Genomic DNA, 27,259 nt, shown 5'->3' on the forward strand with positions numbered 1-27,259 from the left:
AGGCTATGATGGCTCTAGCAGATACCCTCTTTACAGCCAGGTTTTCACACACCCCCAGCCTCTCTGCCCCAGATTCCAAGGATACGTGGGTGAAAATCAGTCTTGTCACCAAAGAAGTTGACAAACTGGGTGCCATTATAAAAGTAACCTGCAGGTAGGGGGTCCAGGTGGCGTTTCACCTGTAGGAGAAGAGTCCTGTTAGAATTATCTGACCATTTTCTATCATTCACTCATTCATTAAAAACAAAAACAGGGACTTCCCTGGTGGTCCAGTAGTTAAGACTTTGCACTTCCACTGCAGGGGGCGTGAGTTTGATCCCTGGTCGGGGAACTAAGATCCTGCATGCTGCGCAGTGCGGCCAAAAAAAAAAAAAACACCCCAAAACAAACACGCCTATTACCCTAGCAAAATAGCCCACTTTGCTCTGTGGAAGGCTAGGTGTGCCAGGGAATAACACCATCCTCACAGCAGCCATCAAACAATGACTGACAGAGGTTCTCTCACCTCTCAGGGAGGAACTCTGGGATTATTAATGGGACCAAGCCCCAGGTGCCAACAGTGGTACTGGTTTGACAATACACGATTCCCTTCTCTTACTTTCCCATTTTCCTAATAGTGTTTTCTAGAATCACTTCCAAAATAAACTACCTGCGTTTAAATCCTTATTTAAGGTGTGCTTCTGGGGAAACACACACTGCCTGCTTTCTGAGGTGCCCATGGTGTCCTCAGCAGGAACACCCAGAGATGCCCAGGCCCTGGAGTCGGAATAAAGGGGCCCTCCTCAAATCCACAGCAGGGGCTCTTGGAAGCCCAGAGTCCTGCCCCACCTGCTCATTACTGGGACTTGGGACACAGCTCATGCTGAGACCTGGACTCTCTGTCCCTTTTAGCCTTTGTCCCCAAACCCATCAGGAAAAGGCCTCAGTGGGTATGGGAACTGGGGTAGAGCCTGGGAGTCAGCATGGGAGAGGGCTCCTCAAAGGGCCTCTCGTCTTGGCCTCAGGATTTCACAACCTGCCCATAAGCAGCTTCAGGATCTAGTTTTTACCTAGGCCCTCGCTGGTTTCTCTGTGGTTTATCTAGGACAGAGGAATGGGAGTAGGAAAGGACTTCTCTGCAGCTGCTTGAACACGGTGACAAAACAGACCTCCATGTCACCTGTTTCTCCCACAGGCACTAGTTCCCAATTTTGTAACCACATCACACCAGAGGTCACACTGCCCTTCTCACTGAGGCTGCAAGGCCAGGTGAGCTAAGGTTTCTCTTTACCCAGCTTCCCTCTGTGGCCTGAGAGAAGCAGGACCTCCAGCATGCCTACAAACAGCTACCTCACTCAGGAATCCTAAAAGATAGAGCTGCACAAGAACATCCTTGGGACACTGAGGGGACTTAGGCCCCCAGGGCAGGGTACTCACATGGATGTTCCTGATCTCCTGCTGGGTCAGCATCCCCCTGGTCTTCAGGGCTTTCCTCTGAGGCTTCTGTGCAGAGATGTAAGGAGGTGTCAGTTTCCAACAGAGCTGATGGGTACACGGGAGGGTGAGGGCTCAGGGCTCTGGGGGCCAGTTACATGACTGAGATGCCAGAAGGGGAAGCACAAGCATCGTCATGGATACAATATCCTGCCTGTCTGCCCCTTGAGAAGACCACTTTCCCACCACAGAGTCCTACGGGCCAGTGGGGAACAAACGGCAGAAGAGAGACTGATGCATTTGCAAATAGGCATGTTTCTGCCTCTTTGCAGATTCTCAATCCTAGGCCCCACCAGTGACAGACATGCAGACAAAAGAACAACTGGTGGTCTCACAGTCAAATACCATTTAAGAGTTTATCCAGTGAGTCTGAGAAAGACCCAGTCTGCAAGCACCCATTCCTTAGTATAAAAGACAGGTCCCAACTGAGCATGTACAGAAGACCCAGGCCCCAGCCAACTCTATTTCCAGAGCTCTAGAATAAGCTTAAGCTCAGACTGTGCTAAGAGGCTTAGAACCCAAAGCTAGCAGCATATGAAAGGATTTAAACTCCAGTCCGGACTTTTTTTTCTTTGTAGTATTGGATGTTTGTGTGGCTCTATAGGCAAGCCTCCTCTTCCCCTGTACCTCTCTCTAGGGCCTCCGGGCTCACTGCTGTCTATGCTTGGAGTCTTGGTTTGCAAAGGACTCTAAGCATATCTTTGTTGTTTTTCCTTTCTAGAGAGAGAACCAAAGTACAGGAGATGCTGGGCTCAGAAGACAGGAGAGCCTATGAATTAGGTTCAGCTAAGAAGACATTTTTGAGTTTAGAACACTAAGCTGATCCAGGGTCCACATGAAACAACTAAGTTTCACCTAGGTCCTGGTTAAGCCATCTGATAATAACTCCAGTCTGCCTTGGGAAGCAGAACTGGAAATGGCTTTGAGAACCTGGGCTCGCAGGGTAGGCAGCAAAACAAGTCTGTCTGGAGTTTGCCCCAGGGGCTTCCTCCCACTCTCAGAGTCCCTGAAAACGCTGGCTGAGCCTGTGAGGGGTGAACCAGTGGGGAGAAAGCAGGGAGAAGGTGGAGGGGCTTCTGCCTCAGGTCCAACAACAACTCTGAAGTGTCTGTCATATCAGTGCCAGGTCTGTCTGGGCTTTGGAAACCACCTGCTTAGCTGACTGCCGCAGCCAGTCCTTGACACTTTCTTCCTTCAGGGAGCAGCCTATGAACACGAGGTAGCATTCCTGCTGCCCGCTGCTGCCTTGAGGTGTGCTTCTGGAGTCAGGTGGTGGCGTGGGTCCCTCCAAAACTGGCACGATGCTCAAGGAATTGGCCAGAGTGTTGTGGCAGACCTCCATGGTCCTCTCAGAGTCTGCAAGGAGAACATTTTAGTCCCTGAGACCCTGTCCCAAAAGGATAAGGCTACACTAAGACTGGATTAGTGCAGCTGTGGGGGACAGATTCACAAGACATGCAGGAGGGAGAACTGACATGACTGACAGCAAATTAGAAAGGATGAAGTAAGAGAGGGAGGAACAATGTAAGTTTCTAGCTAAGCTGATTGGGTGATCTGGTGGACATCATTAACCCAGAAGGGGACTACAAGAGGAAGAAAAGGTTTGCAAGTGGGAGAAGAAGAGTTTGACTCTGCATCTGTGGCATTTGAAAGACTGTAGGACCCTGAGTGGGAGACATCTACACAGTCATTAGAAGAAGGGAATGGCTGGGGTCACCCCTATGGAAGAGGTAGCTGAGGAGAAGCAAGGAAAGCTCCCTTGGTAGAGGTGGAGGAGGTGGGTCTCAGCTGAGGTCTGAGAGTCCATGGGAGGAGGGCAAGCTCAACAGTACAAGTGCTGCAGGAGGGACACATGGGTGGGAACAGGAAAGATGTAATCGGGTTTATAAGCTGAGGCGCTGGGGGCTAAGATATACTGGAGACACAAGAAAAGGGTAAGGTTCCCCAAAAAGGCATGATGAGAAAGAGATCTAAAACAAAGAAAGGTTTACCTTTAACAAGAAAGGGGTCAAGAGTCAGTCTAAATAAAAAAGAAAAGGAGGTGATGACAGGGGAGAGGGATGAGCAGGGGGGGCTCTGTCAGAGCCTGAGGGAAGTGGGCTTGAGTAAGGGGCTTGTAGAGAAGGGCCAAAGTTTCAGATTCAATAACATAAATTAAGCCAAAGGTTAAGGACCTTGAGAGATTCTTTTATAGAGGCTCTGCCACCTAATTCTCCTATCTGAACCCAGATGATTCCATGCTTACAACTCTCAGTGGCTCCCTGCTGCAGACACCCCAGGTTACCTGCCCAGCATCCCCCTCCTCCTCCAATACCAATTCCCCATGGGCAATGGCAACTTGATCCTGGCCAATGAGAGAAGTCTGCTGAGGAACTGATAAAGACACCCACCGGAAGAGCCAGCTTCTTCCATCAGCTGGCTGTTGTATCTGGATGTGACACCTAGACCTGCAGCACTACCTGGCAACCATGAGGGGTGGGAACCTGAGGAAAAGCTGACACCAAGAATGTAAGAACACAAAAGCCATATATTACCTGGGTCTTCAGTGGCCTTGCTATCCTGCCAGACCTCGTGAGTTCTTGCTATGTAGCTAACACCTGCTAGCTGAGCTGGGGTTTTCTGTTATAACTGCCAAAGATGCCCTAACAGACACACTCCCTCACTTCCTCCCCTGGGACCCAGACACAGTAAACCCTTTTTGGTTCCTGAAACGTGCCTTTTTTTGCCTCACATCCACAGCACATGCTCTGCCTTTTCCCTGGAACATTCTCCCCTTTCTCAATGATGAGTTAACTGGCTCCTTGTTTTCACACCTTCCCTGAACCCCAGCCCAGGATTGACAGACTTCAGGTTGCAAGGGCTCCAGGGTCAAAGGCTGATAAACAGGTTTACTGAACAGAGGGGAGGAGAAGGCAAGTGGAAGGCTTGAAGACTTTGGCAGAAACGGATCCAGAGCTGGAAGGCTCAGCATTGGGGTAGCTCCTGGTGACAGGTCTAGGAGGCGGCCATGAATGGCTCAAGAGGGGTGGAGTGTGAGTCTTTAGAACAAGGAAGTCAAGGAGCTGTGAGGAGAGGCCCTGGGCAGGTTCATCCAGGGGCAGGAAAACAGATCCTCCACTGCAGAGCAGAAGGACCTGGAGAAAGATTGGGACCCTGACTGAAAGGGATGACTGGAGGAGCCTATGGTGTAAGACCCAGAGGGGAGGGTTTTTTGAGAGAGTTTAAGAGGCATCAGTGGTCTGCAAAGCACCAGCAGAGGCTATGAACTCACATCATGAGATGTGAGCGCTCCATAGAGTAGCGCTCCCAAATCCAAGCACCCAGTTACCTGAAAACTTCACTTTGCCCAGGATGTGGTAGATGTTTCCAGAGAAGGGACTTGGCTTGATAGAGGACTGAATTGCTGGTGGAGGAAGAGGACAGGGTTGTTACTCACCTGGGGGCAGAGGCCAAGTCCAGGGTGGCACAGCTGGGAGGGTTAGGGACTGGAAAGGCACCTCCTCTAGGGGCCAGGGTTCACAGGTACCCCCACCAGATCCTCCCCCAGTGGCTCTGCCACTATTCCCAGGGGTAAGGAACTCCTGGGTCCTCAAATTCTTCTGCCTGCTTTCAGACCCAAATGGTGAGAAGAGACAGCACACACAGAATACTAAAATGGTGCCAGGAAGCGGGGACAACTCTGGGGCATTCTTTTACCAGTGTCTGGGACATGTTCCGGTCAAGGCTTACCTTTACACTTGGCCACAAAGCGAGTCTTCTCCAAGGGACGACCAAACCATACACAAATCTGAACCATTAATGGAAAGACCGATCCAACATCAAATTTACCTTCATACCTTAAAAGGTTTAAAAAATTATAAATACAAGTAATTGGGGCTTTGAGTGTTACTACATACTACATTGGAAAGAACTACGTATCACTTATCATATTTGAATTCTCCCTTAATTGTACGTCATTTTGTGTACAAAGCACTTATTTGAAAGCATTTATGTCTCTTTCATCTTGAGACTGAGAAGCATGTTTGCCCCCTTAGAGCAGGAAGGTCTTACCTTCTTTGGACTAGCAATTCCTTAAAGTCAAAGACCCCCTCTACCTTTGAAGCTTGCCAGTATCCCAACTGTGATTAGGGGTCCCTCCTGGTACCTTTGGAGCTCTTCCTCAGGATCCCCTCCCACTCTCTTCAGGGCTCCCATTATGCCCTACCCTCACTGAGGGAAGTTTAACAGACTGTACATTTGGATGTGCAGTCTCTCCAGAAGGAACTAAAGGGCTGGGGCATCTCTGATCTATTTTCTCAGTTTTGAGTTCAGCAGACTTACTGACTGCCACAGACTCATTAAGAATGCAGCATTTAAAAAAGTTAACTTTTTATTATGGAAAATTTCAAAGATATGCAAAGATAGAAGGGCAGTGTAATGAATTCCTACCACCCAGCTTCCAAAGTTATGAAACTGTCATTCCTTCTTTTGAATGATTTCATTGAGATGAATCCCTTGATTGGAATCAGTCCAGGAGAGGGCATAACATCTCATGGGTAATTTATACCACCCGCAGCAGTAGATGAGTGTACTAGTTTCACAACAATTCCCCCAGCAATGAATTTTATAGATATTTTTGCCTAAATGTAACAGGTGTCAATCAAAGCAACAGTGAGACACCATTTTTCATTTGAGTATTACCTACATGGAATTCTGTTAACACAGTTGCCATTTATACTTGGTCTTAAGTGGACTGTTCACATCTATATAATATGGGTTACTCTTCTTAAATATCTAAACAAGCTTCCCAAATACTATATTAACCCTTCGTCACATTTGATGCAAACACCTCCCTCCAGTCTACTGTATTTTCGTATTAGTTTCCTTTGTTTGAAAACTGCACGGCAGTTTTGAATTTTACATTGTTCAAAGTATCTTACTCTTTAAAGCAACTTCTTTAAAGTAAGGTGGTGGCATAACATTTTTGCAAGACTGACATGTTCTTTTTGTTCTCTCCCCATCCAAACATGAGATTTGGAGACCACGGGCTTCTCAGGCTTCTGTGTTCAGAGGTGTGTTCCATTCCTTAGGGGAATTTGGAGGGGCCAGGGGAAGAGTACAAGGTTTCCTTACAGACTAGGAACAAGCCCTTCTACCAGGGGAGGTGGGGGTGGGGTCGATGACAACAGAGGGCTGTGGGAGGGGAATGGCTGAGAATTTGCACAGCACAGAGCTGAGCACATCCTGCAGCTAAGGCCTGTTCACTCTGAGGTGGTGGCCCTCACCCAAGGAGAGAGGGGAGTAATGTACAGCGATGAGCAGGAATCTGATGACTGCCATCTTGTTAAAAGAGTAAATCATCTGATTCCTAGGAATGAACTTGGAAGGGAGGGCCTGAAGGGTGATTCTGAGGCCCCTCCATCTCTGATTCTCTACAAGGACTGATCTTCCTGATAAAGTAAGATTTCAGACTCTAGATTCACAGAGCCTTCTAATGAACTCCCTCATACCTGTCTCTGTCCTAGATCGGTCTGCCTCCAGAAAAGTCTGTGCCCCGAGCTAGGTTAATGTATGCCATGCCCACAATGAGTTGGTATGGACTGGAGAATAGGTGCTTCCCTAGGCACCAGGTGGAGACGACAGAAGTCTCAGGACCAGGCCCAGAGGTGTGGGCAGCAAAAACGTCAGTAGCTGCAGCCACTGGAGAGTAGAGTTTCACCCCAGAAGCTCCATCTTTTTCTTTTTAGCTAAGATATTATTGTCTTATTCAGGCATAAGGAATGATCCACCTACTCACTGTTTAAGTATGATGTGACTCAAACCAGAGGTTCCTTCTAAAAATAAGCCTGAAAACCTTCAATTTTACATATTGACCTTTTTTTTTTTTTAAACAGGATAGTACAATCAGTTTTTTGCTGGTACAAAATACTGGTAATGTAAGGGGTGGTTGGAGGACTCACAGAGGTGGCTGAGGGAAGTGAGTGAGGACAATAAAGATGATCCAAATCAACATGAGGGATCAATTTTGTCTAAGCTTTAACAACTGTCTTCCCCTGAACCTTCAACAGAGCAAAACTAGTTTATCCATTCCATACAGGGACAAGTGCAGCATGGTGGTTAAGAGTACAGGCTCTGCTGTACAGCAGAAATTAACACAACTTCGTAAATCTATTATACTTCCAAAAAGAAAAAAAAAAATACAGGCTCTGAAGCCGCACAACCTGGGTTTGAAACCCAACTCTTTCACTTACTAGCTGTGGGACTTTCGACAAGACATTTAAGTCCTTGCTTCCTCAGTTACCTTATCTCTAGAATGAAGAAAATAATGGAATCTACCTTGCAGGCTTGGTGTGAGGATGAATGAGATAACACAGGTTGAACTCTTAGAGTGGCACTGTGAACAGAACTTTCTGTGATGATGGAAATGTTCTGGATCTGAACTGTCCAAGACAGTAGCTGCTAGTCACAGGTAGCTGTTAAGCACTTGAAATGCAGCTTGTGTGACTAAAAGGCTAAATTTTACTTTATTTTTATTAATATACATTTACATTTTATTAACTAGCCAAATGTGGCTAGTGGCTGCCGTACTGGAGAGCGAAGTCTTAGGGCAATGTGTAGCACACAGTAAGTGCTCAAGTGATGCTGGAAATATGATTACAGTGCACTTCACACTTTCTTTTCTCTTCCTCTCCTATCTGGAAGACAGGTTCAGGCTAGGAGGCCACCTGCAGAGCACAGAATATCCCCTGGGCCACAAGAGCAGGGAACCTACCTGTCAGATGGGAACCCTAGAGGACTGACTATTCTCAGGAGAGACTCTCTCACCCGGGAGGGTCATAACTCCTTGGTTCAATGCCGGCCACCTCACCCTCACTAGAGGCTAGAGGAAACAAAGGATACCATTGTGCTTAAGGCCTATAAGATGACTCCTTAAGTCTCAACATCCAGCAAGGGTCGCAATTTGGACCCCAAGATGTGGATCACTGGGCTTCCAGCAAGGCCAGTGGTTACTGGGACATGGCAGACTGTTGCAGCTGCCATTGTCACCCTCCTAGAGCACACCTGGTATTTTCACTTTCTTTTTTTCTTTCCTGTAAATAAATAAATCACTGAGTTTATAAAGAAATCTTAGCTACTTTTCAATGATGATACTTGCCAGCCAGGGTACATTAGATATCGAGATCGTAGCATCTGAGGACTCGAAAAACTATTTTCTGAGAGAATCAGTTCAATGTCTTCATTCCTTTGAAAACATACAGAAAACCCAGGTTAATCAGAAATATTAACCTTAACCTGTACATTCTGCTTACTCTCTACACCCCCAAACACACATACAAGTACATGCATATATATTTTTTTTCTGTTATTTCACCCCTAAATACTTTAGTATGCATCTCTAAGAACAAGCACATTCTCTTGAAGAACCACAACAGTATTATCACACTGAGGGAATTTAATACTGAGGACAAGCAGCACTGGTATCACATGGGAGCTTGGTGGAAATGCAGGATCTCCAGCCTACTCCAGACCTACTGAATCAGAACCCTCATTTTAATAAGATCCCTAAGAGGTTCATATGCACATTAAAGTTGGAGAAGTATTGATCTAATATACATCCATTTTCAAATTTCCCCTTTTTGGGGGGATAGGGCACTCAGGATCCAATCAAGGATTGCTCATTAATTTATAATCTTTATTTTCCTTCAGTCTGGAACAATTCCTCCAACTTTTTTTGTTTGTTTGTTTCTCATAGAGTTGACATTTTTGAAGAGTACATGCCAGCTGTCTTGTGTCCCACAACCTGGGTTTGTCTGGCTGCTCCTCATGATTAGATGCAGCTAAACATTTCTGACAAGATTAATGGCCAAGTGATGTTGTGTCCTTCCCACAGTGTCACGAAGGAGGCACATGATGTCAGTTTATCCCATTAGTGGTCTTGCTAAGTTTAATCATTTGGTCAATGTCATGTCTTCTAGATTAGACCTCTCCATTGTGAAGGTACTTTTCCCTCTTTGTAAGTAGTAAGTAGTCTGTGGAGTGACAGATACTTTTTATTTATTCATTTATTTATTTAATTTATTTATTTATGGCTGCATTGCATCTTCGTTGCTGTGCATGGGCTTTCTCTAGTTGCGGAATAGCGGGGGCTACTCTTCGTTGCAGTGTGCAGGCTTCTCAGTACAGTGGCTTCTCTTGCTGCGGAGCATAGGCTCTAGGTGCACAGGCTTCAGTAGTTGTGGCACATGGGCTCAGTAGCTGTGGCTCGCGGGCTCTAGAGAGCAGGCTCAGTAGTTGTGGCACATGGGCTTAGTTGCTCTGTGGCATGTGGGATCTTCCCGGACCAGGGATTGAACCCATGTCCCCTGTGTTGACAGGCAGATTCTTAACCACTGCGCCACCAGGGAAGTCCCGTGACAGATACTTTGAGACAAGTGAATATCCTTTTCCTCAACAATCTTTCATCCACTGCTTTTAGCATCCATTGATAATTCTTGCCTAAATCAAGTATTATACGAAAGGTTACAAAATGGTGACTTTCTAGTACTATAAATCCGTATTTATTTATTAGCTAGCATTCTTCTATAAAGAAGAGCTTTACTGATCTGTCCATCTCCCTTTTTTTAGTATCACCACAGACTCATTTTACTTCACATGCTATATAATCCATTATTATCATGGTTCTCTCGTATACTCAAGTTGTCCCAAATTTGCCTAGTGGGAGCTTCTTAAAGCTAGCTTCTGTATCCTTTCGACATATTTCCACTTATCTTTGAATACTTCCCTGCTTTTTTGTCACAAAATGTACTAGGCTCACCTTGTACTTTCACTCCCTAAACCTGCAATCAGCCAGTTCTCCAAAGAGTCCTGATACCTTGTAGCAGGGATTGGTACTTGGAAATTAAGATCTAGAGGTAGAAGTATTAATTGCTATTATTATTTCTAGTCCCTTTTAATGGAAAGGGTATTATTTCTGGTCCCTTTTAATGGAAAGAGCTAGAGAATATACTTTTTTTTTTGAAATAATGAATTTATACTGAGTCCCCCAATTCAACTCCAACATTTGCAGGGTTTTTCCTTACCTTTCCCATTTCATATTTATAATCTCCCTTCTCTAATCAGTGATGTCGTTTGTTTTGTTTTGTTTTGTTTTTTTTGCGGTATGCGGGTCTCTCACTGTTGTGGTCTCACCCATTGCGGAGCACAGGCTCCGGACGCGCAGGCTCAGCGGCCATGGCTCATGGGCCCAGCCGCTCCGCGGCACGTGGGATCTTCCCGGACCGGGGCACGAACCCATGTCCCCTGCATCGGCAGGCGGACTCTCAACCACTGCGCCACCAGGGAAGCCCAGTGATGTCGTTTGGAATCAGGGTTCCAACAGAGGATTATGCTCAGAAGCTACTTGAATTATTTTGCATATGTACGGTTCTTATTACTTTGGTATACAGATGGATTCACTTTTTTGTTTGTTCTTTTTCCCTCCTTGTTGACTTAATTTTTGAATGTGTAAAATATGTGCAATGCTCAAAAGTCAAAACTATATGAAAAGTATACACCTTTTAGCACCTTACTGAGCAAACAAAACTGCTATATGACAAGATGTTTTCATACATACATACACACAAAGTCACTAATTCTCTATTTTTAGTTTGTAATTTGAACCCAGGTCTATGAAGTAAAGATATAATTTCCCTATGTTTCCATGCCATTTCTCTCACATATTAACACAAAGAACATTGAGAGAGTCTTGACTTCCCTCCTTTAATGATGAGAACGTGAATGCATCAAAACAAAACATCTCAAAACAGTACAGGAGGGCTTCCCTGGTGGCGCAGTGGTTGAGAATCTGCCTGCCAATGCAGGGGACATGGGTTCGAGCCCTAGTCTGGGAAGATCCCACATGCCACGGAACAACTAGGCCTGTGAGCCACAACTACTGAGCCTGCGTGTCTGGAGCCTGTGCTCTGCAACAAGAGAGGTAGCAATAGTGAGTGGCCCCCGCTTGCCACAACTAGAGAAAGCCCTCGCACAGAAACGAAGACCCAACACAGCCAAAAATAAATAAATAAATAAATAGCCAATTTGATACATGAAAAATTATATATTTTTTAAAAAATTTAAAAAGTAAAAAAAAAACAGTACAGGATACTAACATGTGGGGTCCTCTTGGTGATTTTTACATAGCATCAAAAGCACTTCAAGGGTTTCCCTGGTGGCTCAGCGGTTAAGAATCCGCCTGCCAGTGCAGAGGACACAGGATCGAGCCCTGGTCCGGGAAGGTCCCACGTGCCGTGGAGCAACTAAGCCCGTGAGCCACAACTACTGAGCCTGCGCTCTGGAGCACATGATCCGCAACAAGAGAAGCCACCGCAATGAAGAGTAGCCCCCGCTTGCCGCAACTAGAGAAAGCCCGCCTGCAGCAACAAAGACCCAATAAAGCCAAAAATAAATAAAAATAAAATAAATAAATTTAAAAAAATAAAAATAAAAAAGCACTTCAAGACCTGACTTTTATAAATGCTCAGGTCTTTGACACAGTGGAAAGACCCAGTGGGCCATAGCCAGACTGCTGCATCTGAGAAAGTGGCTGGTCCTGCGGAGTGAAGTGAACTGGTAAGTTTACCTGGTGACAATCCCATTTTCTGCAAGAATGAAGGCTGCGGAAGGATTGGCAGCTCTGATGAGGCTCTGCAACTGAATGAGGAGAGGGTGCCTCTGCTCTGTGGTGTGACTGGTGAACACCACATTACTCACCAGGCCTGGGGAACAAAACCAAAAACAGTTCAGCCTTTATAGAGTCCTGACTGGGGCTGAGGGTTTGCACAAATGTGAGCCCTTGCTCCCTCTCCCCTGATCATCGCTTCTAGCAGCCCCCTCATGTAGACACCCCTGCCACCCAACACTGATATACATAGCCATCATTCTGCTCCTCTTTCTGCCACTGCAACCTCTTGGAGTGAACGGCCTCAACTCTGTAGCTGCCTCACCTCCTAACCTCCTCTGTCTTCTTTTTTTTTTTTTTTTTTTTTTTTCAGTACACAGACCTCTCACTGTTGTGGCCTCTCCCGCTGTGGAGCACAGGCTCTGGACGCGCAGGCTCAGCAGCCATGGCTCACGGGCCCAGCTGCTCCGCGGCATGTGGGATCTTCCCGGACCGGGGCACGAACCCGTGTCCCCTGCATCGGCAGGCGGACTCTCAACCACTGCACCACCAGGGAAGCCCCCTCCTCTGTCTTCTTAATTCCGCTTTGATACCTGGAGCTTTTTCATCTAAGGGCCCTTTCTATACCTCATGTACTTAACCTCATCAGGAACTGGTGCCAGTGACTTTTCACCAGTTCAGAACACAGACATGTACCAAGCACAAACCATATGTCAAGTGCTAACCATTCTCAAAGAGTGCACAGTCAAGAAGTCTCACCCATGGACCCACAGTTCCAAGGTAAGTGCTAACAAAGATATTCAGAGTGACACAGTAAGGAAGGGTGACGCATGTAAAGAGAGGTTGTGGAGTGGGCCACAGTCACTCTCAACCTTTCTGTGAAAATATAGAAGTAAAATCCACAGCACTACAGATAATTTCGAAATCAGAGAATTTGCCACATCCCACCATGCCGACACAATTGTAATACCTCTTCCATACTTATTTTTACATGGCTAGGATCACAGCATATACACCATTTCTGCTATAATATCATTTGCATTTGTGTTATTCAACCATTTTTATTCACTTAATATTGTGAAAATTTCAAACATATACAAAAGTAGAAAAAAATAGTATAATGAATGCCCACGAGCCCATCACTTGGCTTTAAGAAAGATCAACATTTGGCTAACTATTTCTTCTATACCATACCCCAACCTTTTCTCCTTTCCTCTCCTTCCCCACTGGATGATTCTGAAGCCAATAATAGACATCCTATTATTTCATCCAAAAATATTTCAGTATGTATTATCATAAGGACTCTTTAAAAAATGTATGATTAACAATAAATTCTTTAATATAAAATATCTAGTCCACACTCAAATTTTTCTGTCTCAAGAATATTTTCTTAATTTTTTGGAAACAGGAACCAAAGCCCATACATTATATTTCACTGATGCATCTCGTAATTCTCTTTCAATCTATAGTTTTCTTCTTACTTCTTTGTGATTTATTTGTTGAAAAACTGCATCTTGTATATTTCTCTCAGTCTAGATTTTGCTGATTGCTGTTGCTTAACATGCTAGATATATCTGGTTTATAGATTCAATCTTTTTTATTATAATCTAGTTTTTTTAAAGTTCTTGTTCTTTTTCTAACTTCTTAAGTTGAATGCTTATTTCATTATTTAAAAAAGCCACAATGAGATAGCATTTCACACCTGTTAGAATGGTTATTCTCAAAAAGACAAGACATAAGTAGTGTTGGTGAGGACGTGGAGAAAAGGGAAACTTGTACACTGTTGCTGGGAATGCCAATTCCATAGTGGTATAGACACTATGGAAAACAGGATGGAGATTCCTCAAAAAATTAAAAATAAAAGTACCATATGATCCAACAATTCCACTTCTGGAATATACCAGAAGGAACTGAAATCACTATCTTGAAGAGCTATCTGCACACCCATGTTCATTGCAGTATTATTCACAATAGCAAGATATGGAAACAACCTAAGTGTCCATTAGTGGATGAATGGATAAAGGAGATATAAGATGGATATATCTTATATATAAGATAGATATATCTTATGTATGATATGATATATATATGAATGTTACTCAGCCATAAAAAGAATGAAATCTTGCCATGTTGCCATGGATGGACCGCAAGGGCATTATGCTAAATGAAATAAGTCAGACAGAGAAATACCATATGATCTCATTAATATGCAGAATCTAAAAACAAAAACCAAACCCATAGATACAGAGAACAAACTGGTGGTTGCCAGAAGCAGGGGGTAGGGGGTGAGAGAAATGGGAGAGAGTCAAAAGGTACAAACTTCCAGTTATAAAATAAATAAGTCATGGAGATGTAATGTACAGCATGGTAACTATAGTTAATAATACTGTATTGAATAACTAAAGGTTGCTAAGAGAGTATATCTTAAAAGTTCTCATCATAAGAAAAAAATTGTTTTGTAACTATGTAAGGCAATGCATGTTAACTAGACTTATTGTGACTTCATTTTGCAATGTATACAAACATCAAATCATTCTGTTGTACACTTGAAACTAATACAATGCTATATGTCAGTTATATCTCAATAAAAAGAAAAATTATTTCTTGTTTAGTAACTTAAAGGTATATGCTTTCTTTTGAATTATTTGGTACAGAAATATTCATGACAGGTTGTAGATGGTGTCCTTTGTCATTAAAAATTGCCTATTTATTGATTGATTGATTGATTGGCAGTGCTGTGTGGCATGCGGGATTTTAGTTCCCCGACCAGGGATTGAACCCGTGCACCTTGCAGTGGAAGCACGGAGTCTTAACCACTGGACCACCAGGCAAGTCCCAAAACTGCCCTTTTTAGACTCTGCAATATTTTGCCTGGTATTCAACCCTGCTGTTATTAGTATCAACCTCATTTCTTTTTGTTTGCATTCGTCTGTTATACCTTGTCCATTCTTTTATCACCATCCTTACTTAGTTTTAGATGCTTCTCTTGTACAGAACATCATATAATTAGATTCTATTTTTTGGTTTAATCTGAGATACTTTTCCTTTTAATAGGTGTTTATTCCATTTATATTTACTGACACTTTGTTTCTGTTACCTTGTTTATGTGGAATTCTATTAAAATTTTTTTTTAACTTCTAGCAGTATGATTTCTGCATTCTGTTTTCTGCTTTCCTTCTGATAAGTGGTGGGCTTATAGTCTGTTTTATGTTCTTATGATAGCTATCCTTATGTCACCTTTAGACAATGTCTTCTGACTTTTCCATATGACAGACAAGGAAGTTCATATACCCTTAAATTTGTCCCACTTCTCCACTATCACGTTCTGGTTGGTTACATTAATAATTTTATAGATCCTCTAGTGGATACTTTTTCTTTTTTAAGTTTTACTGTTCTTATAAATTTATTTATTTATTTATTTATTTATTTATTTATGACTGTGTTGGGTCTTCGTTGCTGCTTGCGGGCTTTCTTTAGTTGTGGCGAGTGGGGGCTACTCTTCATTGCGGTGTGCGGGCTCCTCATTGCGGTGGCTTCTCTTGTGGTGGAGCACAGGCTCTAGGAGCGCGGGCTTCAGCAGTTGTGGCTCGTGGGCTCTAGAGCGCAGGCTCAGTAGTTGTGGTGCATGGGCTTAGCTGCTCCGTGGCACATGGGATCTTCCCAGACCAGGGCTCAAACCCGTGTCCCCTGACTTGGCAGTTGGATTCCTAACCACCATGCCACCAGCGAAGCCCGAGTGGATAATTTTGTATCTTTAAAGACTGTAACTAACTCTTTACAACTTGACTTAACAGCTTTAAAATTTACTGATCTCCCACTTGAGAAGATGTGGAGGTAATATCTCTCTTGTTGCCTCCTAATTTTTTATTAAATATAACTTCATTTATAGGGTTTTGAGATTTTCAACTTTTATATTCTATTTTGTAATAGCATTCTCATAGGTGTTATAATTAATTCTATACCTAAGAAGACTCAATGCTCACCATCAATCTTTTTACTAATAGAGACTAGTTTTGTTTTTGTCTTTGGGTTTTTTTCGCGGTACACGGGCCTCTCACTGCTGTGGCCTCTCCCGTTGCGGAGCACAGGCTCCGGATGCGCAGGCTCAGTGGCCATGGCTCACGGGCCCAGCTGCTCCGCAGCATGTGGGATCTTCCCGGACCGGGGCACGAACCTGTGTCCCCTGCATCGGCAGGCGGACTCTCAATCACTGCGCCACCAGGGAAGCCCGAGACTAGTTTTATAAACGATTAGTTCATAAGTGAATGTCTCTAAATTATGAGAATTCAGCTTTCCTAAGTAACCCTGTAATTGTAGGATCCTGAATAATGAATATTCAGTACAGAGGACTCTTACTGTTTACTTCAGTCAAGTGTTTTGTTTTTTAAAGAATTAGCTGTACTTAGTTTTTGAGGGCAAAACTCATAATGTACGGAAGGGTTCACAGAGAAAGTAAATTCCCTTCTTACCCAGCAACCTACTTCTTTCCCTGGAGGCAACCATATTTATCAGAGTTTTCTTCCAGATATGTGCTGAGTATTTACAAGTAAATGTGTATGTATACATTTTTCCCACAAGCAGTGGCATACTGTACCATTCAGTATACCATTCTGAATACTTGCCATTCTGTACCTTGTTTTTTCACTTAAGCCCTTTTAAAAATTTTAAAATACTATACCATTCTGTACCTTGTTTTTTTTACTTAAGCCCTTTAAAAAATATTTTTGGTGAAGCTTACTTCTTCCTTACAATCTTCTCTCATACCTTATCATCCCAATCCTCCCCTCATGCCACCTTGCTGTCTCCCTTTCTCTGAACTATGAGAGCTCCTTTGAATAACACAGGCGGTGCTTAAAATATAAGGCTTATATTTTTATTTATCTTCTTCATATATGTACAAAGATAGCATAAGGTAAAGATTAAAGCATGGGTTTTAGAGCCAAGCAAACCTGAGTCTGAATTTTCGGTTCCACTAATTATTCATGGGTGACATTAGGCAAATCGCTCAACCTTCTCTCTGAGCCCAAATTTCCTCCTCTGTCAGATGGGAACACATACCTCCAGGTTATCTGTGAAATGCTTTATCACAGGCTACAGAGATTAAGAACTCATTAAATGCAACCTGACACTACTACCACCACCATCTCATCATTTGGGAATGGGACCCCTACATGTACATCAAGGAGCCTGGACCGATCCATTCCTCAGACTGACAGAGGTGGCTGTGGCACACCTTAGCCACAGCAACAAGCAGGAAGGTAAGTCACATGACTCTCACCAGCCTAGGCTGTTGAGCCCATGGTTTAGATGAGTGGCTATCACTGGTTTGAAGGCAACTTCCAGGACCCCTGGCCCCTGCCTCTGGTCTGAGCCAGAAGTTAGTGATACTTCTTTCCTCTCACCAATCATACTTATAAAAAGTGTTTCAAAACTCTGAAGACTGAATCTAACCTCATAACCACATTCCATTCGCAACCAGGGAACAGGGGGTAGGAGCTTCATGTCAAAGGTCGTGTGTTACAATGGGGACAGGGCACACACAAAGGGTATACGGTATGCCTAGGATCATAGATGTCAGGAGGTAGATAGGGCTGCTGAGCACATAATCTGCTTCATGAGTGCTTACACACTGTTTGGGAATCTACTGGTTCCTTGGTTCTGAGACAGGAGTCCTGCTCTTTGCAGGTATCTGTTAGTGCTCCATAGAAAGTCAGTCGGCCTTAGGTAAATATGGCCTGTATGCCTCTGCACAGTGCTTGAGAGACCTCTGAGGATTCAAGGGTGAGTTTCCTCAATGGCTTCCCCTGACATCCAAGTGGTCACTTGGTGAAAGGCACACCAACTGCCTAGTTCCCCAAACCTGGGCCATCGTCCATCCTCCACTCAGTCCCTGCTACCATTTGCCTGGTTTAGACCACTGCTCTCTTTTCACTAGGTTACTGCTCATTCTTTCTACTTCCAGGCTTCCTTTACTACAATTCATTCTTCCTACTGTAGTAGGAGTAATCTTTCAAAAACATAAATCTGATCAAGTCACTTCCCTACTTAAAATATTTAATGCATTCCAATTATTTTTAGGCTGATATCTAAACTTCTTGGCCTGCTTGACCTATCTGCATGATGCACTTCCTCAGGGACCTAGTCGTACTCTAATCACCATCAGGCCTTCAGTCTTGCTGTTTCTTCTGCCTGGAGCCATCTTTTTTCTCATTTTTTTGAAGGAGGGCCAACTCCTCCTTCAGGGTGTAGACAATTTGAATAGCACCCCTTCCAGAAGCCTTTCTTAATCCCCCAGGACTGGGTTACAGCAGGCATTAGATAAAGATTTGCTGAATAAATGAACGAATGAACAAAGTGTAATAAAAGACACATGCAACCTGACCTCCGAGGCAGCTGCCTAAGAAACTAACCTGTGGGTACCCATATGCCAAAAATTCTCCCACTTGCAGGTCTGAGCAAGTACCATTCATCAGACAGCCATCTGGAAAGGTTTCTAAGATTTATTAGTATATACATATTTTTGGTACAAAATTCATAAGGTACAAAAGGGTGTTCAGTTTCTTCTTCCCTTCTCTGGCACCCTGAGCCTTATTTCTCCTCCGCAGAGGCAACAACTAATAACCAGATTTGGGGTATGCCTCCTCAGATAGTCTATGCATATACAAGTATATAGGAATATACAGAACCACATTTTCTTAACAGCTTCTCCTACACTTAAAACTTCTATTCTCAAGGTCTTCAGGTATGGCCTAGATGTGGTAACAGCACAAGACTTAGGAATTCAAATGGAGAATATGTCTGCATTTTGTTTACTCTATTTTAAAAAGTTTCCTCACATGCCTTCCTTGTTCAGAAGCTTTAACATTAAGATGGACCATCTGCAGTTAGAGTTTCAGGAAAGCCTCCTAACAAAGGTGACACTGGCAGTGCCTGTGCTTCCATCCCCATTTAGAAAGGTCACTCTGGGGCTTCCCTGGTGGCGCAGTGGTTGGGAGTCCGCCTGCCGATGCAGGAGACACGGGTTCGTGCCCCGGTCCGGGAAGATCCCACATGCTGCGGAGCGGCTGGGCCCGTGAGCCACGGCCGCTGGGCCTGCGCATCCGGAGCCTGTGCTCCGCAACGGGAGAGGCCACAACAGTGAGAGGCCCGCGTACAGCAAAAAGAAAAAAGAAAAAAAAAAAAAAAAAAAGAAAGGTCACTCTGGAGGCTGTGGGGAGGCAGTGAGGACAGCCTGGTGAGCCTACTGCCAGAACCCCATGTCCTGGTGCGGCCACAGGAAGTGGCTGGGGCCTTTGGAAACTGAGTAAAGCAAGGCCAGGCAGCCAGGCCCAGAATGTGGCACAGTGGGGTAGCAGGCAGGGTTCTAGAAGGCTCAGCACATTCCAGAGATGGCAGTTATGGGAGCCGGTTCCTGCAAGAGGCCCATGACATTCCCAGGGGTGGAAGACAAAAATAGCTGTGGTGGATCTTGCAGTGAGGAGTCAGGAAAGGCTGAGAGAAGATCTATAAAGGCCCTAGGACTCTACTTAGCATCTTCTTGGGCAGAAGAAACTGGAGAGTCAGACTACTACAAATGTGCCAACCTGAGTGGCATGCAGCAGGGTCACAAGCACAGGCTTGGCCTGCCTGAGAAAAGGCTAGGGTCTGAGTCTCTGACAGATACCTTGCCCAAAGTCCTGTCTGCCCCATGAGTATCGTGTAGACAAACACTGTGGGCTTTGGATTCTAGGTCAGGAATTGGACATAGAAAAGGGGCTTTGCTTTGTGGAGGAACAAGCAAAAGGATTATCCCCAGCATTCCTCGGGCCAGCTATGCAATCTGCTACCTGCCAAGAGGAAATGCCATCTTCAAGGCAAGGTACAGCAGTTATCTGGAGCACAGGGTGAAGAGGCCATCATAAGCGGTTTCATCTTGCTTGGGCTGGGAGCTGCCTTCTGCTCTGTTATCAAGGAGTGGATACTCTGATTTGGCCAATGCCTCACCAGTCTGGCTGTGAGTGAGCAGGCAGCCTGGACTGGCCCGTTCCCAAGAGTGGAGAAACATCTCTGAGGTCTGTTTGACCATCCCAGTCTGGCTAAAGACTTCCAGCAGCCCAGAAGAATACAAATCTCACTTCTTTTTTCTATCTACAGATACATCTAAAAGCAGGTCATGGTAGTAAATTATCTGCGCTCTGTTTTAAAGCCAGCATTATAATGAGCCTTGCTTGTTGTTTAAGCATTGAGATTATTTCCTAATCCTTGGATTTCTGTAATACACATCATTTTGTGGCTGCAATACAGTGATTTTCTCATTGTAAAATAATCCTTTGTTGTAAAAGTAATGAATCAGGGAGCTTGACTCATGAACAGGAGCGAAGGGAGGCAACTGCTCCCTTGGGACATGAAATGTTTGTCTACCGGTGGCAGATCCTACCTCTAAGAGAGCCACCAAATCTCTGAGGAGGAAGAAATACTTGCATTTTATCTCCTCTCTCCCCAGAGGGTCCATGCCCATGGTGAATTAGGTCAGATCAGTCTATAGGGTCCTCTTGGCCCAGATGTAAGGGGAAGATGTCTACCAAGGCACTATCACTTAACAAGCCCTTTGCAGTTCAGAAAACAGCATATATGGCCTCAAGGTTATCTGTCTACATCTGATCACATTCCCAGCTTTCTTTTTTTCTTTTAGTCCTCCGACCAGGGACTGAACTCGGGCTGTGGCAGTGAAAACGTCAAGTCCTAACCACTGGACTGCCAGGGAATTCCTCCGGCTTTCTTTTTTTTTCTTTTAATTCTTTTCTTAAAAACATATTTATTTATTTATTCTATTTTTGGCTGTGTTGGGTCTTAGTTGTGACACACGGGATCTTTTGTGGTGGTGCACAGGCTTCTCTCTTCTTGTGGCGTGCGGGGTCCAAAGCATGTGGGCTCTGTAGTTGCGGCATGCAGGCTCTCTAGTTGTGGCTCGCATGCTCAGTAGTTGCAGCGCATGCGCTTAGTTGCCCCGCGGCATGTGGGATCTTAGTTCCCTGACCAGGGATCGAACCCAAGTTCCCTGCATTGGAAGGCGGATTCTTAACCACTGGACCACCAGGGAAGTCCTCCCACCCCCACCCCAGCTTTCTTTATATAAGCACAGAATTGACACACACTGCCTTTGAACAATGAGTTGGAAGGCAGTGTTAATGAAATATGCCTACAAAATTCCAGACAGAACTCATTCTGTCTTGGCCTAAAAGAGCTTTCCTCTTGTAATACTGGCCCAGGTTCATGGGCAGTAAACACAGAACACTTGCTTAAGGTTCTTTGCCAAGGTAGTCTGATCATCTTTTTCCCAAATGCAAAAAAAGCAGAGGGGCACTGAAGGAGAAAGTGTCAAGAAGCCAAGGGGCACTAGGGTGGCAATCGTCATGTGATCGATCATGTGATCGATCACTATATGATCGATCATATAGTCAGAGGGGCTTACTATAGCTCACACCCTTGGCTTTGATCATGACTTCCAAACATTTATTGAAGGACCAGACAGCTCTCTTTGGTTATCTCCTGGACCTATGTTTTCTCCTATGTAGTCTATTTCAAGGATAGGTACCACCAACCTTCCCAATCTCCCAAGCTAGAAACCTAGGAGTCATTTCACATACCCCCTTTTTCAATGTCCCCCCATCTAGTCTGTTACCAGACCCTACTGATCCAGCCCCTATAAAATCTCTTTAATCTACCTGGGGTGGACACTGTGGATAGACCCAGCCAACCTCCATTCAACTCTGCTTCTGGGGTGCAGTGCCTAGAAAGCAACAGGGGCTTCTAAAAGCTAGACTTGAGACTCCCTGGTGCAGCAGTCCAACACACACATTCTTCTCTCCAGTGACCCGGCCTCCTGCCCTGCACAGCCTCCAGCTCAGCTCTTCCCCAAGACAACAGCTCTACGAATGCTCTGTTGTCTCCATTCCCTGTGGATTGGCAATGGGATCAGCAGAGCACAACTGTGCTGGTGACACTGAGTTATTTTCTTCCATCTAATTTCTACTTGCTGGGTTATTTCAGGAAGCCCAGACCCCAGGCCTTCTGACAACAATAAGTATTTTATCACTAACTGTAGGAAATTTAGAATTTATTCTGGGTCTCCAGCCATCATAGCTAATATGACTAAAAAGTGCTGCTCCCAGGCTGCCAGATGGTAGGACAATGCAAGGTTGAGTATAACCTACAGGATGGGTGGATTTTTCTAAATGTTATAAAGGAGACGTGGAAAATTTCAGTATATGTAGGAGGGGACTAAGGGAGGAGGTTCTACTTGGCCATACTCTCACTCATGGGACAGGAGAAATGCATCAAAATCTTGCTGATCCACAGGCTAGGAATTCCTATTCAGTCCACTGACATTAGCTGGAAGGCTAGGGCAGACTTAAGCCCAGCTCAGAAGAGGTGTTGCCATGGCAATTTATTATCATTAAGAGACAAACTCTTGGAAGAAATCTGCCTATCAAATATGATAAAAGCAAAAAATGCCCAAGTTTTCCCTGGATCAGTTTTATTTGCTTTAGATTTCAGAATGGTAGGTGGGAGCATGAAGAAAAGTCTGTCGTGTCTAAACATAATTTGAAAGGCAGGCAAGCGAAAATAGAGCATATTGCTTACCTTGTGAACACTGGTCGAGACATTTAGGAAAGAGAAATCTAGGGAGAAAAAAGAAATATTTTAAAACCATTAATCTCAGAATTTTCATTGGTTATTTCTCACAAAAATGTGAATATCACTAACATACAAGATGACTTACTCAGTGGGGCAACTGGCAGGCAACACTGAACATTAAGGAGAGCCATGGTTATACAAAAGGTTTTCATAGCTTTGAACCAAAGTCCCCTAAGCCAGAAACCCCACAGAAGTCCCAAAGTGGCCAACTCTTGGTGGAATGTTGAAGAGGGGATACTGAGGACAGGGCCAGCTCTCAAGACTATAGGAAATGGAGAAAGAGAACTTGGTCTTCTTTTCCACCCTCCCAAAGAGATACTGTCCTGACAGTGAAGGGGAAATTTCAAAGGAAAATGAGAATTATTTTGCCTAACTGTGCCAAGGGCCTTCAGTACCAAAGTTGCCATATTTCCCTTTATGTGCACAACAGAATCCTGGTTTCCCTTTAATCCTATCCTGAGCTCAAACGGTGAATGAAATGTAGGAAACTGACTGATTGGATTGAGGGTGACTAATCCAAAGTGTGAGTTAACAACTGTAGCTCTGCAGTAAGCTCCAGAGAAAAGCCCATATTCTCAGTGCTTTAAAACTTCTAAAACACCACGGTGCTCTTCTTAGAGAAGAAAGCTAACACTAATGAGAATAGCTGCCTTTTATCAAGTTCTTACCATGGGCTGGGCACTGTGCAAGCAGTTCATATATACAATTCTGTTCTCACATCCACCCTGTGCCTTGGGTACCTAAAAACCACAAAGAGTGGGTTTAGGTTGGCTAAGCAAGCTAAGCACTTGGCCCAAGGTCCCACATGCAGCTAGGAAATGGGAGAGCTTATACAGGGACCCAGGTTCGTTTGGCACCACAGAGCTCTGTGCTTTCTTCCCCTGCAAATAAGATGCTTGATAAAGCCACCCTGTGAATTGTTGCTGGTGTAGTTGGCAGGTATTAATGCTGTTCAAAACACTGAGGGGAGTTTCTCTCCTGCAATTTTCTTGGTGGTGGCAAATCCTCATCTTTTAATTTGATTTCTGACAACAGCCAGACACACACCATTTGGAACCAAATTTGGTGGATCAGTGAGCTGGATGAATACAACTTTGGGCTGTGGATCTAATTCACTTGCCTGACTCCTTCATGGTTTCTAAAGAATTCCATGGGAGAATCCCCATGTGCTCTGAGCAAGGTCAGGAGCCCTGGAACAAAGGAAGAGACATCCGCACCAGAGTGTCCCAAGAATAGAGCTCACTGACTTCACTGCACTCATAGTCCACTGAATGGCCAGCCACACAGCAAATGCATTTTTAGAAAAATGTCTGTCCCCATCAAGTAAGTGCGTGTGACTTTAGAGTACGTGCCCTTAAAAGCCCTTCTCAGCGTCCTGCTTGCTTTCTTGCAGCAGCCCACAGCAATTCACACCAGTGGCATCTTAGACAAGGTTGAGCAATGTTTCCCCTCAAGGCATCTTATACAATCACAGGTTGGATGCTCATGTTTTAAACCTCTGACAGGGCAGAGGGCCATTCAGCTGCTCACTTTAAACAGCTGCAAAGAAAATACTCAGAACACATGGACTTGCATATTCATGCAATTTCTTCTCATATCTTGTCATCTCTGGCATCCTGGTCCTTCAAATTCATATGCTGGCTTTCTTTACTAACCCAACTATGAGTTATCGTTGCTTTTTTATAATTCTTATAAAATTACATGAATTTTTTATTACAGCACTTCCTACCCTACATCATGATTAACTGTGTACATGTCATGGGTGTGGCATTTGGAAAATTATTTAACTTTTCTGAGCAAGAGCTTCCTCATGGTAAAACATGGTAATGATGCCTACCTTAAATGCCTCCCAAAATACCTAAAGGGGATTCTGAGGTTTGAAAGGGGTAAAGCATCACAGTGTCTAACAAACAGTGGAAAACAAATGTTGGCTCACTCCTTTCCTTCTCTACATATCGTCCTCCCTGTAATATTAGTATTATTAATAATATTATAATTATTAGTGTGTGTGTGTGTGTGTGTGTGTGTGTGTGTGTGTGTGTGTGTGTGTGTGTGTGTGTGTGTGTGTGTGTGTGTGTGTGTGTGTGTGTGTGTGTGTGTGTGTGTGTGTGTGTGTGTGTGTGTGTGTGTGTGTGTGTGTGTGTGTGTGGTACGCGGGCCTCTCATTGCTGTGGCCTCTCCCGTTGCGGAGCACAGGCTCCGGATGCACAGGCCCGGCGGCCATGGCTCATGGGCCCAGCCGCTCCGCGGCACGTGGTATCTTCCCAGACCGGGGCACGAACCCGTGTCCCCCGCATCGGCAGGCGGACTCTCAAACACTGCGCCACCAGGGAAGCCCGAGTGCAGAGTCTTAACTGCTGGACCACCAGGGAAGTCCCGATAACTTTCTATTCTTGATCATGAGTCCCATAATTCTCTTATTCTATTCCACATGCACCCCCATGCACATGAAACAGAATAACTCCACAGTCCACGCACAGGGGCTAATCATTAGTTTTCCAACAGAGCATTAGTAAACCACTATAGTAAATTACTTTCTGGAATGGATTCAAAAGTAAATTTGGAAATTTCTTATTAATATCTAAAAAATGAGCAAATCAGTAATTTTGATTTATTGACAAATATTATCTTTGATCTCTTATACTTTTTTTTTTTTGGCTGCATTGGGTCTTCATTGCTGCACGCGGGCTTTCTCTAGTTGCGGTGAGCGGGGGCTACTCTTCTTTGCATTGAGCTTGCTTCTCATTGCGGTGACTTCTCTTGTTGCGGAGCACAGGCTCTAGGTGCGTGGGCTTCAGTAGTTGTGGCTCACGGGCTCTAGAGCGCAGGATCAGTAGTTGTGGCGCATGGGCTTAGTTGTTCCGTGGCATGTGGGATATTCCCGGACGGGGGCTCAAACCCGTGTTCCCTGCATTGGCAGGCACATTCTTAACCACCGCGCCACCAGGGAAGTCCTAATCTCATACTTTTTAACCCACCTGATTTTGTCATTTATATTTTTATATTCCATAACTATAATTTATATACTCTACCCTTATTTCTATATTTAAAGAGGTTATATGCTTATCTTTAGCTTGTTTATTGATTTACTTATTTAAATTCTCTTCAAGGACATTTATTCCTCACATGCTGGCACACTCATTTATTCCACAGACACTTCATGAGCACTTACTATGTACTAAGCATTAAACAGAAATGATTTCTGTCCTCGCAAAAGCTAAATCTGTATTCTATAATTCCTCTCTTTTCTCTAATTGTCTTCATTTCTTTGTCTATTTCCTCTCAAAAATTTTTTTTGGTCGTGTAGCCTGTGGGATCTTAGTTCCCCGACCAGGGACTGGACCTGTGCCCCCTGCAGTAGAAGGGAGGAGTCCTAACCACTGGATCTCCCGGGAATTTGTATTTCCTCTCCATTTTGTTTTAGCAGTGTCTACTTTTACTTCTCACTGCTTTGAGATTTTCATTTCTCTAGTGAAATTTTTATTTTCTTTCTAGGACTCTAACAGTTTATCTTTCAGCTGCTTTTGTCAGCTAAATTCCTTTCCCCCTGATCTTTTCTATTTAACTGCTTTATTTATAACCTGCACACCATAAAATTTACTCATTTAAAGTGTACAATTCAATGATTATTTTTAGTAAATTGTTTACAGAGTTGTGCAACCATCGCCACAATTCGGTTTTAGAACATTTCCACTACCCCAGGAAGATCCCTCCTCCCCATTTCCCCAGACCTTTTATATCTCTTCCTTGAGCTCTTCCCTCACCACCCTGTTAGTTTCTCTTCTCCTTAACTTTTTCTTGACGGTGTAGAAGAGTACTTGTCTAGAGTGTAACCTTTGTCTGTTCTTTGTTTATTACTATCTTTTCCTACCTTTCTATGTTAATATCTCTGGTAGTGTCTAGTCCCCTGTTGGACTCCTTTCTGCTTTCATTCATCTTTAAGTAAAAACTTCAGAAAAAGAAAAGACATGGATGGTAGAAAGAGTGGCATGTAAGACTCAATATGGCATTCTGAAGCACACTGGGGATGCTCAGCATTGACTACAATAACCTAACCTAAGGCAGAAGGAAAAATAGACCACCTTAGCTTTATTATGGGAGAGCAGAACCTAGGTCAGAGCTAAAGAGAAGGGAGAGTGGTGAAGACATTTCTTGGGATCAGTTAAGGTGACTAGGGAAGTAACTTCTAATGTAAATTCTATGAGAAGTCTAAAGATATCAACTTGGGACTCAAGAAGGGAGATTTTTCAGATGAAGATCTAAGGAGAGATCAATCAGTTACCAGGAGATGATAATAATATGGACTAGTCAGAAAAACCACATGATTACAGACCTTGGATACATTCTACTAGGCTAAAGGGAGAGGAAGTCAAATAGCTCTATGAAGGGACACTGTAATGTTTGAAATTTCCCAGTGATGATTTCTCTCATGATGAAATAGGTATTCCAGATACCACTGGGGCAGTATAA

At 44.1% G+C, this 27,259-nt stretch overlaps 1 protein-coding gene across 3 annotated transcripts in view; it reads right to left on the reverse strand.

Moving 5' to 3' along the window:
- DNAAF9 (dynein axonemal assembly factor 9) overlaps positions 1 to 27,259 on the reverse strand; it is a 147,071-nt gene that overhangs the window by 3,896 nt on the left and 115,916 nt on the right. For all 3 annotated transcript variants that reach the window (XM_082600362.1, XM_082600361.1, XM_082600360.1), the window contains 8 exons: positions 22,736 to 22,773; positions 12,074 to 12,209; positions 8,609 to 8,695; positions 5,203 to 5,309; positions 4,802 to 4,876; positions 2,624 to 2,829; positions 1,417 to 1,482; positions 86 to 179 (listed from right to left, as the gene is read on the reverse strand). In XM_082600362.1, coding sequence (XP_082456488.1) covers positions 86 to 179; positions 1,417 to 1,482; positions 2,624 to 2,829; positions 4,802 to 4,876; positions 5,203 to 5,309; positions 8,609 to 8,695; positions 12,074 to 12,209; positions 22,736 to 22,773 — 809 coding nt within the window. The remainder of the gene's footprint in view (positions 1 to 85; positions 180 to 1,416; positions 1,483 to 2,623; positions 2,830 to 4,801; positions 4,877 to 5,202; positions 5,310 to 8,608; positions 8,696 to 12,073; positions 12,210 to 22,735; positions 22,774 to 27,259) is intronic.

Source organism: Mesoplodon mirus, assembly GCF_964341445.2.
Source record: "Mesoplodon mirus genome assembly, chromosome: 15".
Classification (NCBI taxonomy): domain Eukaryota; kingdom Metazoa; phylum Chordata; class Mammalia; order Artiodactyla; family Ziphiidae; genus Mesoplodon; species Mesoplodon mirus.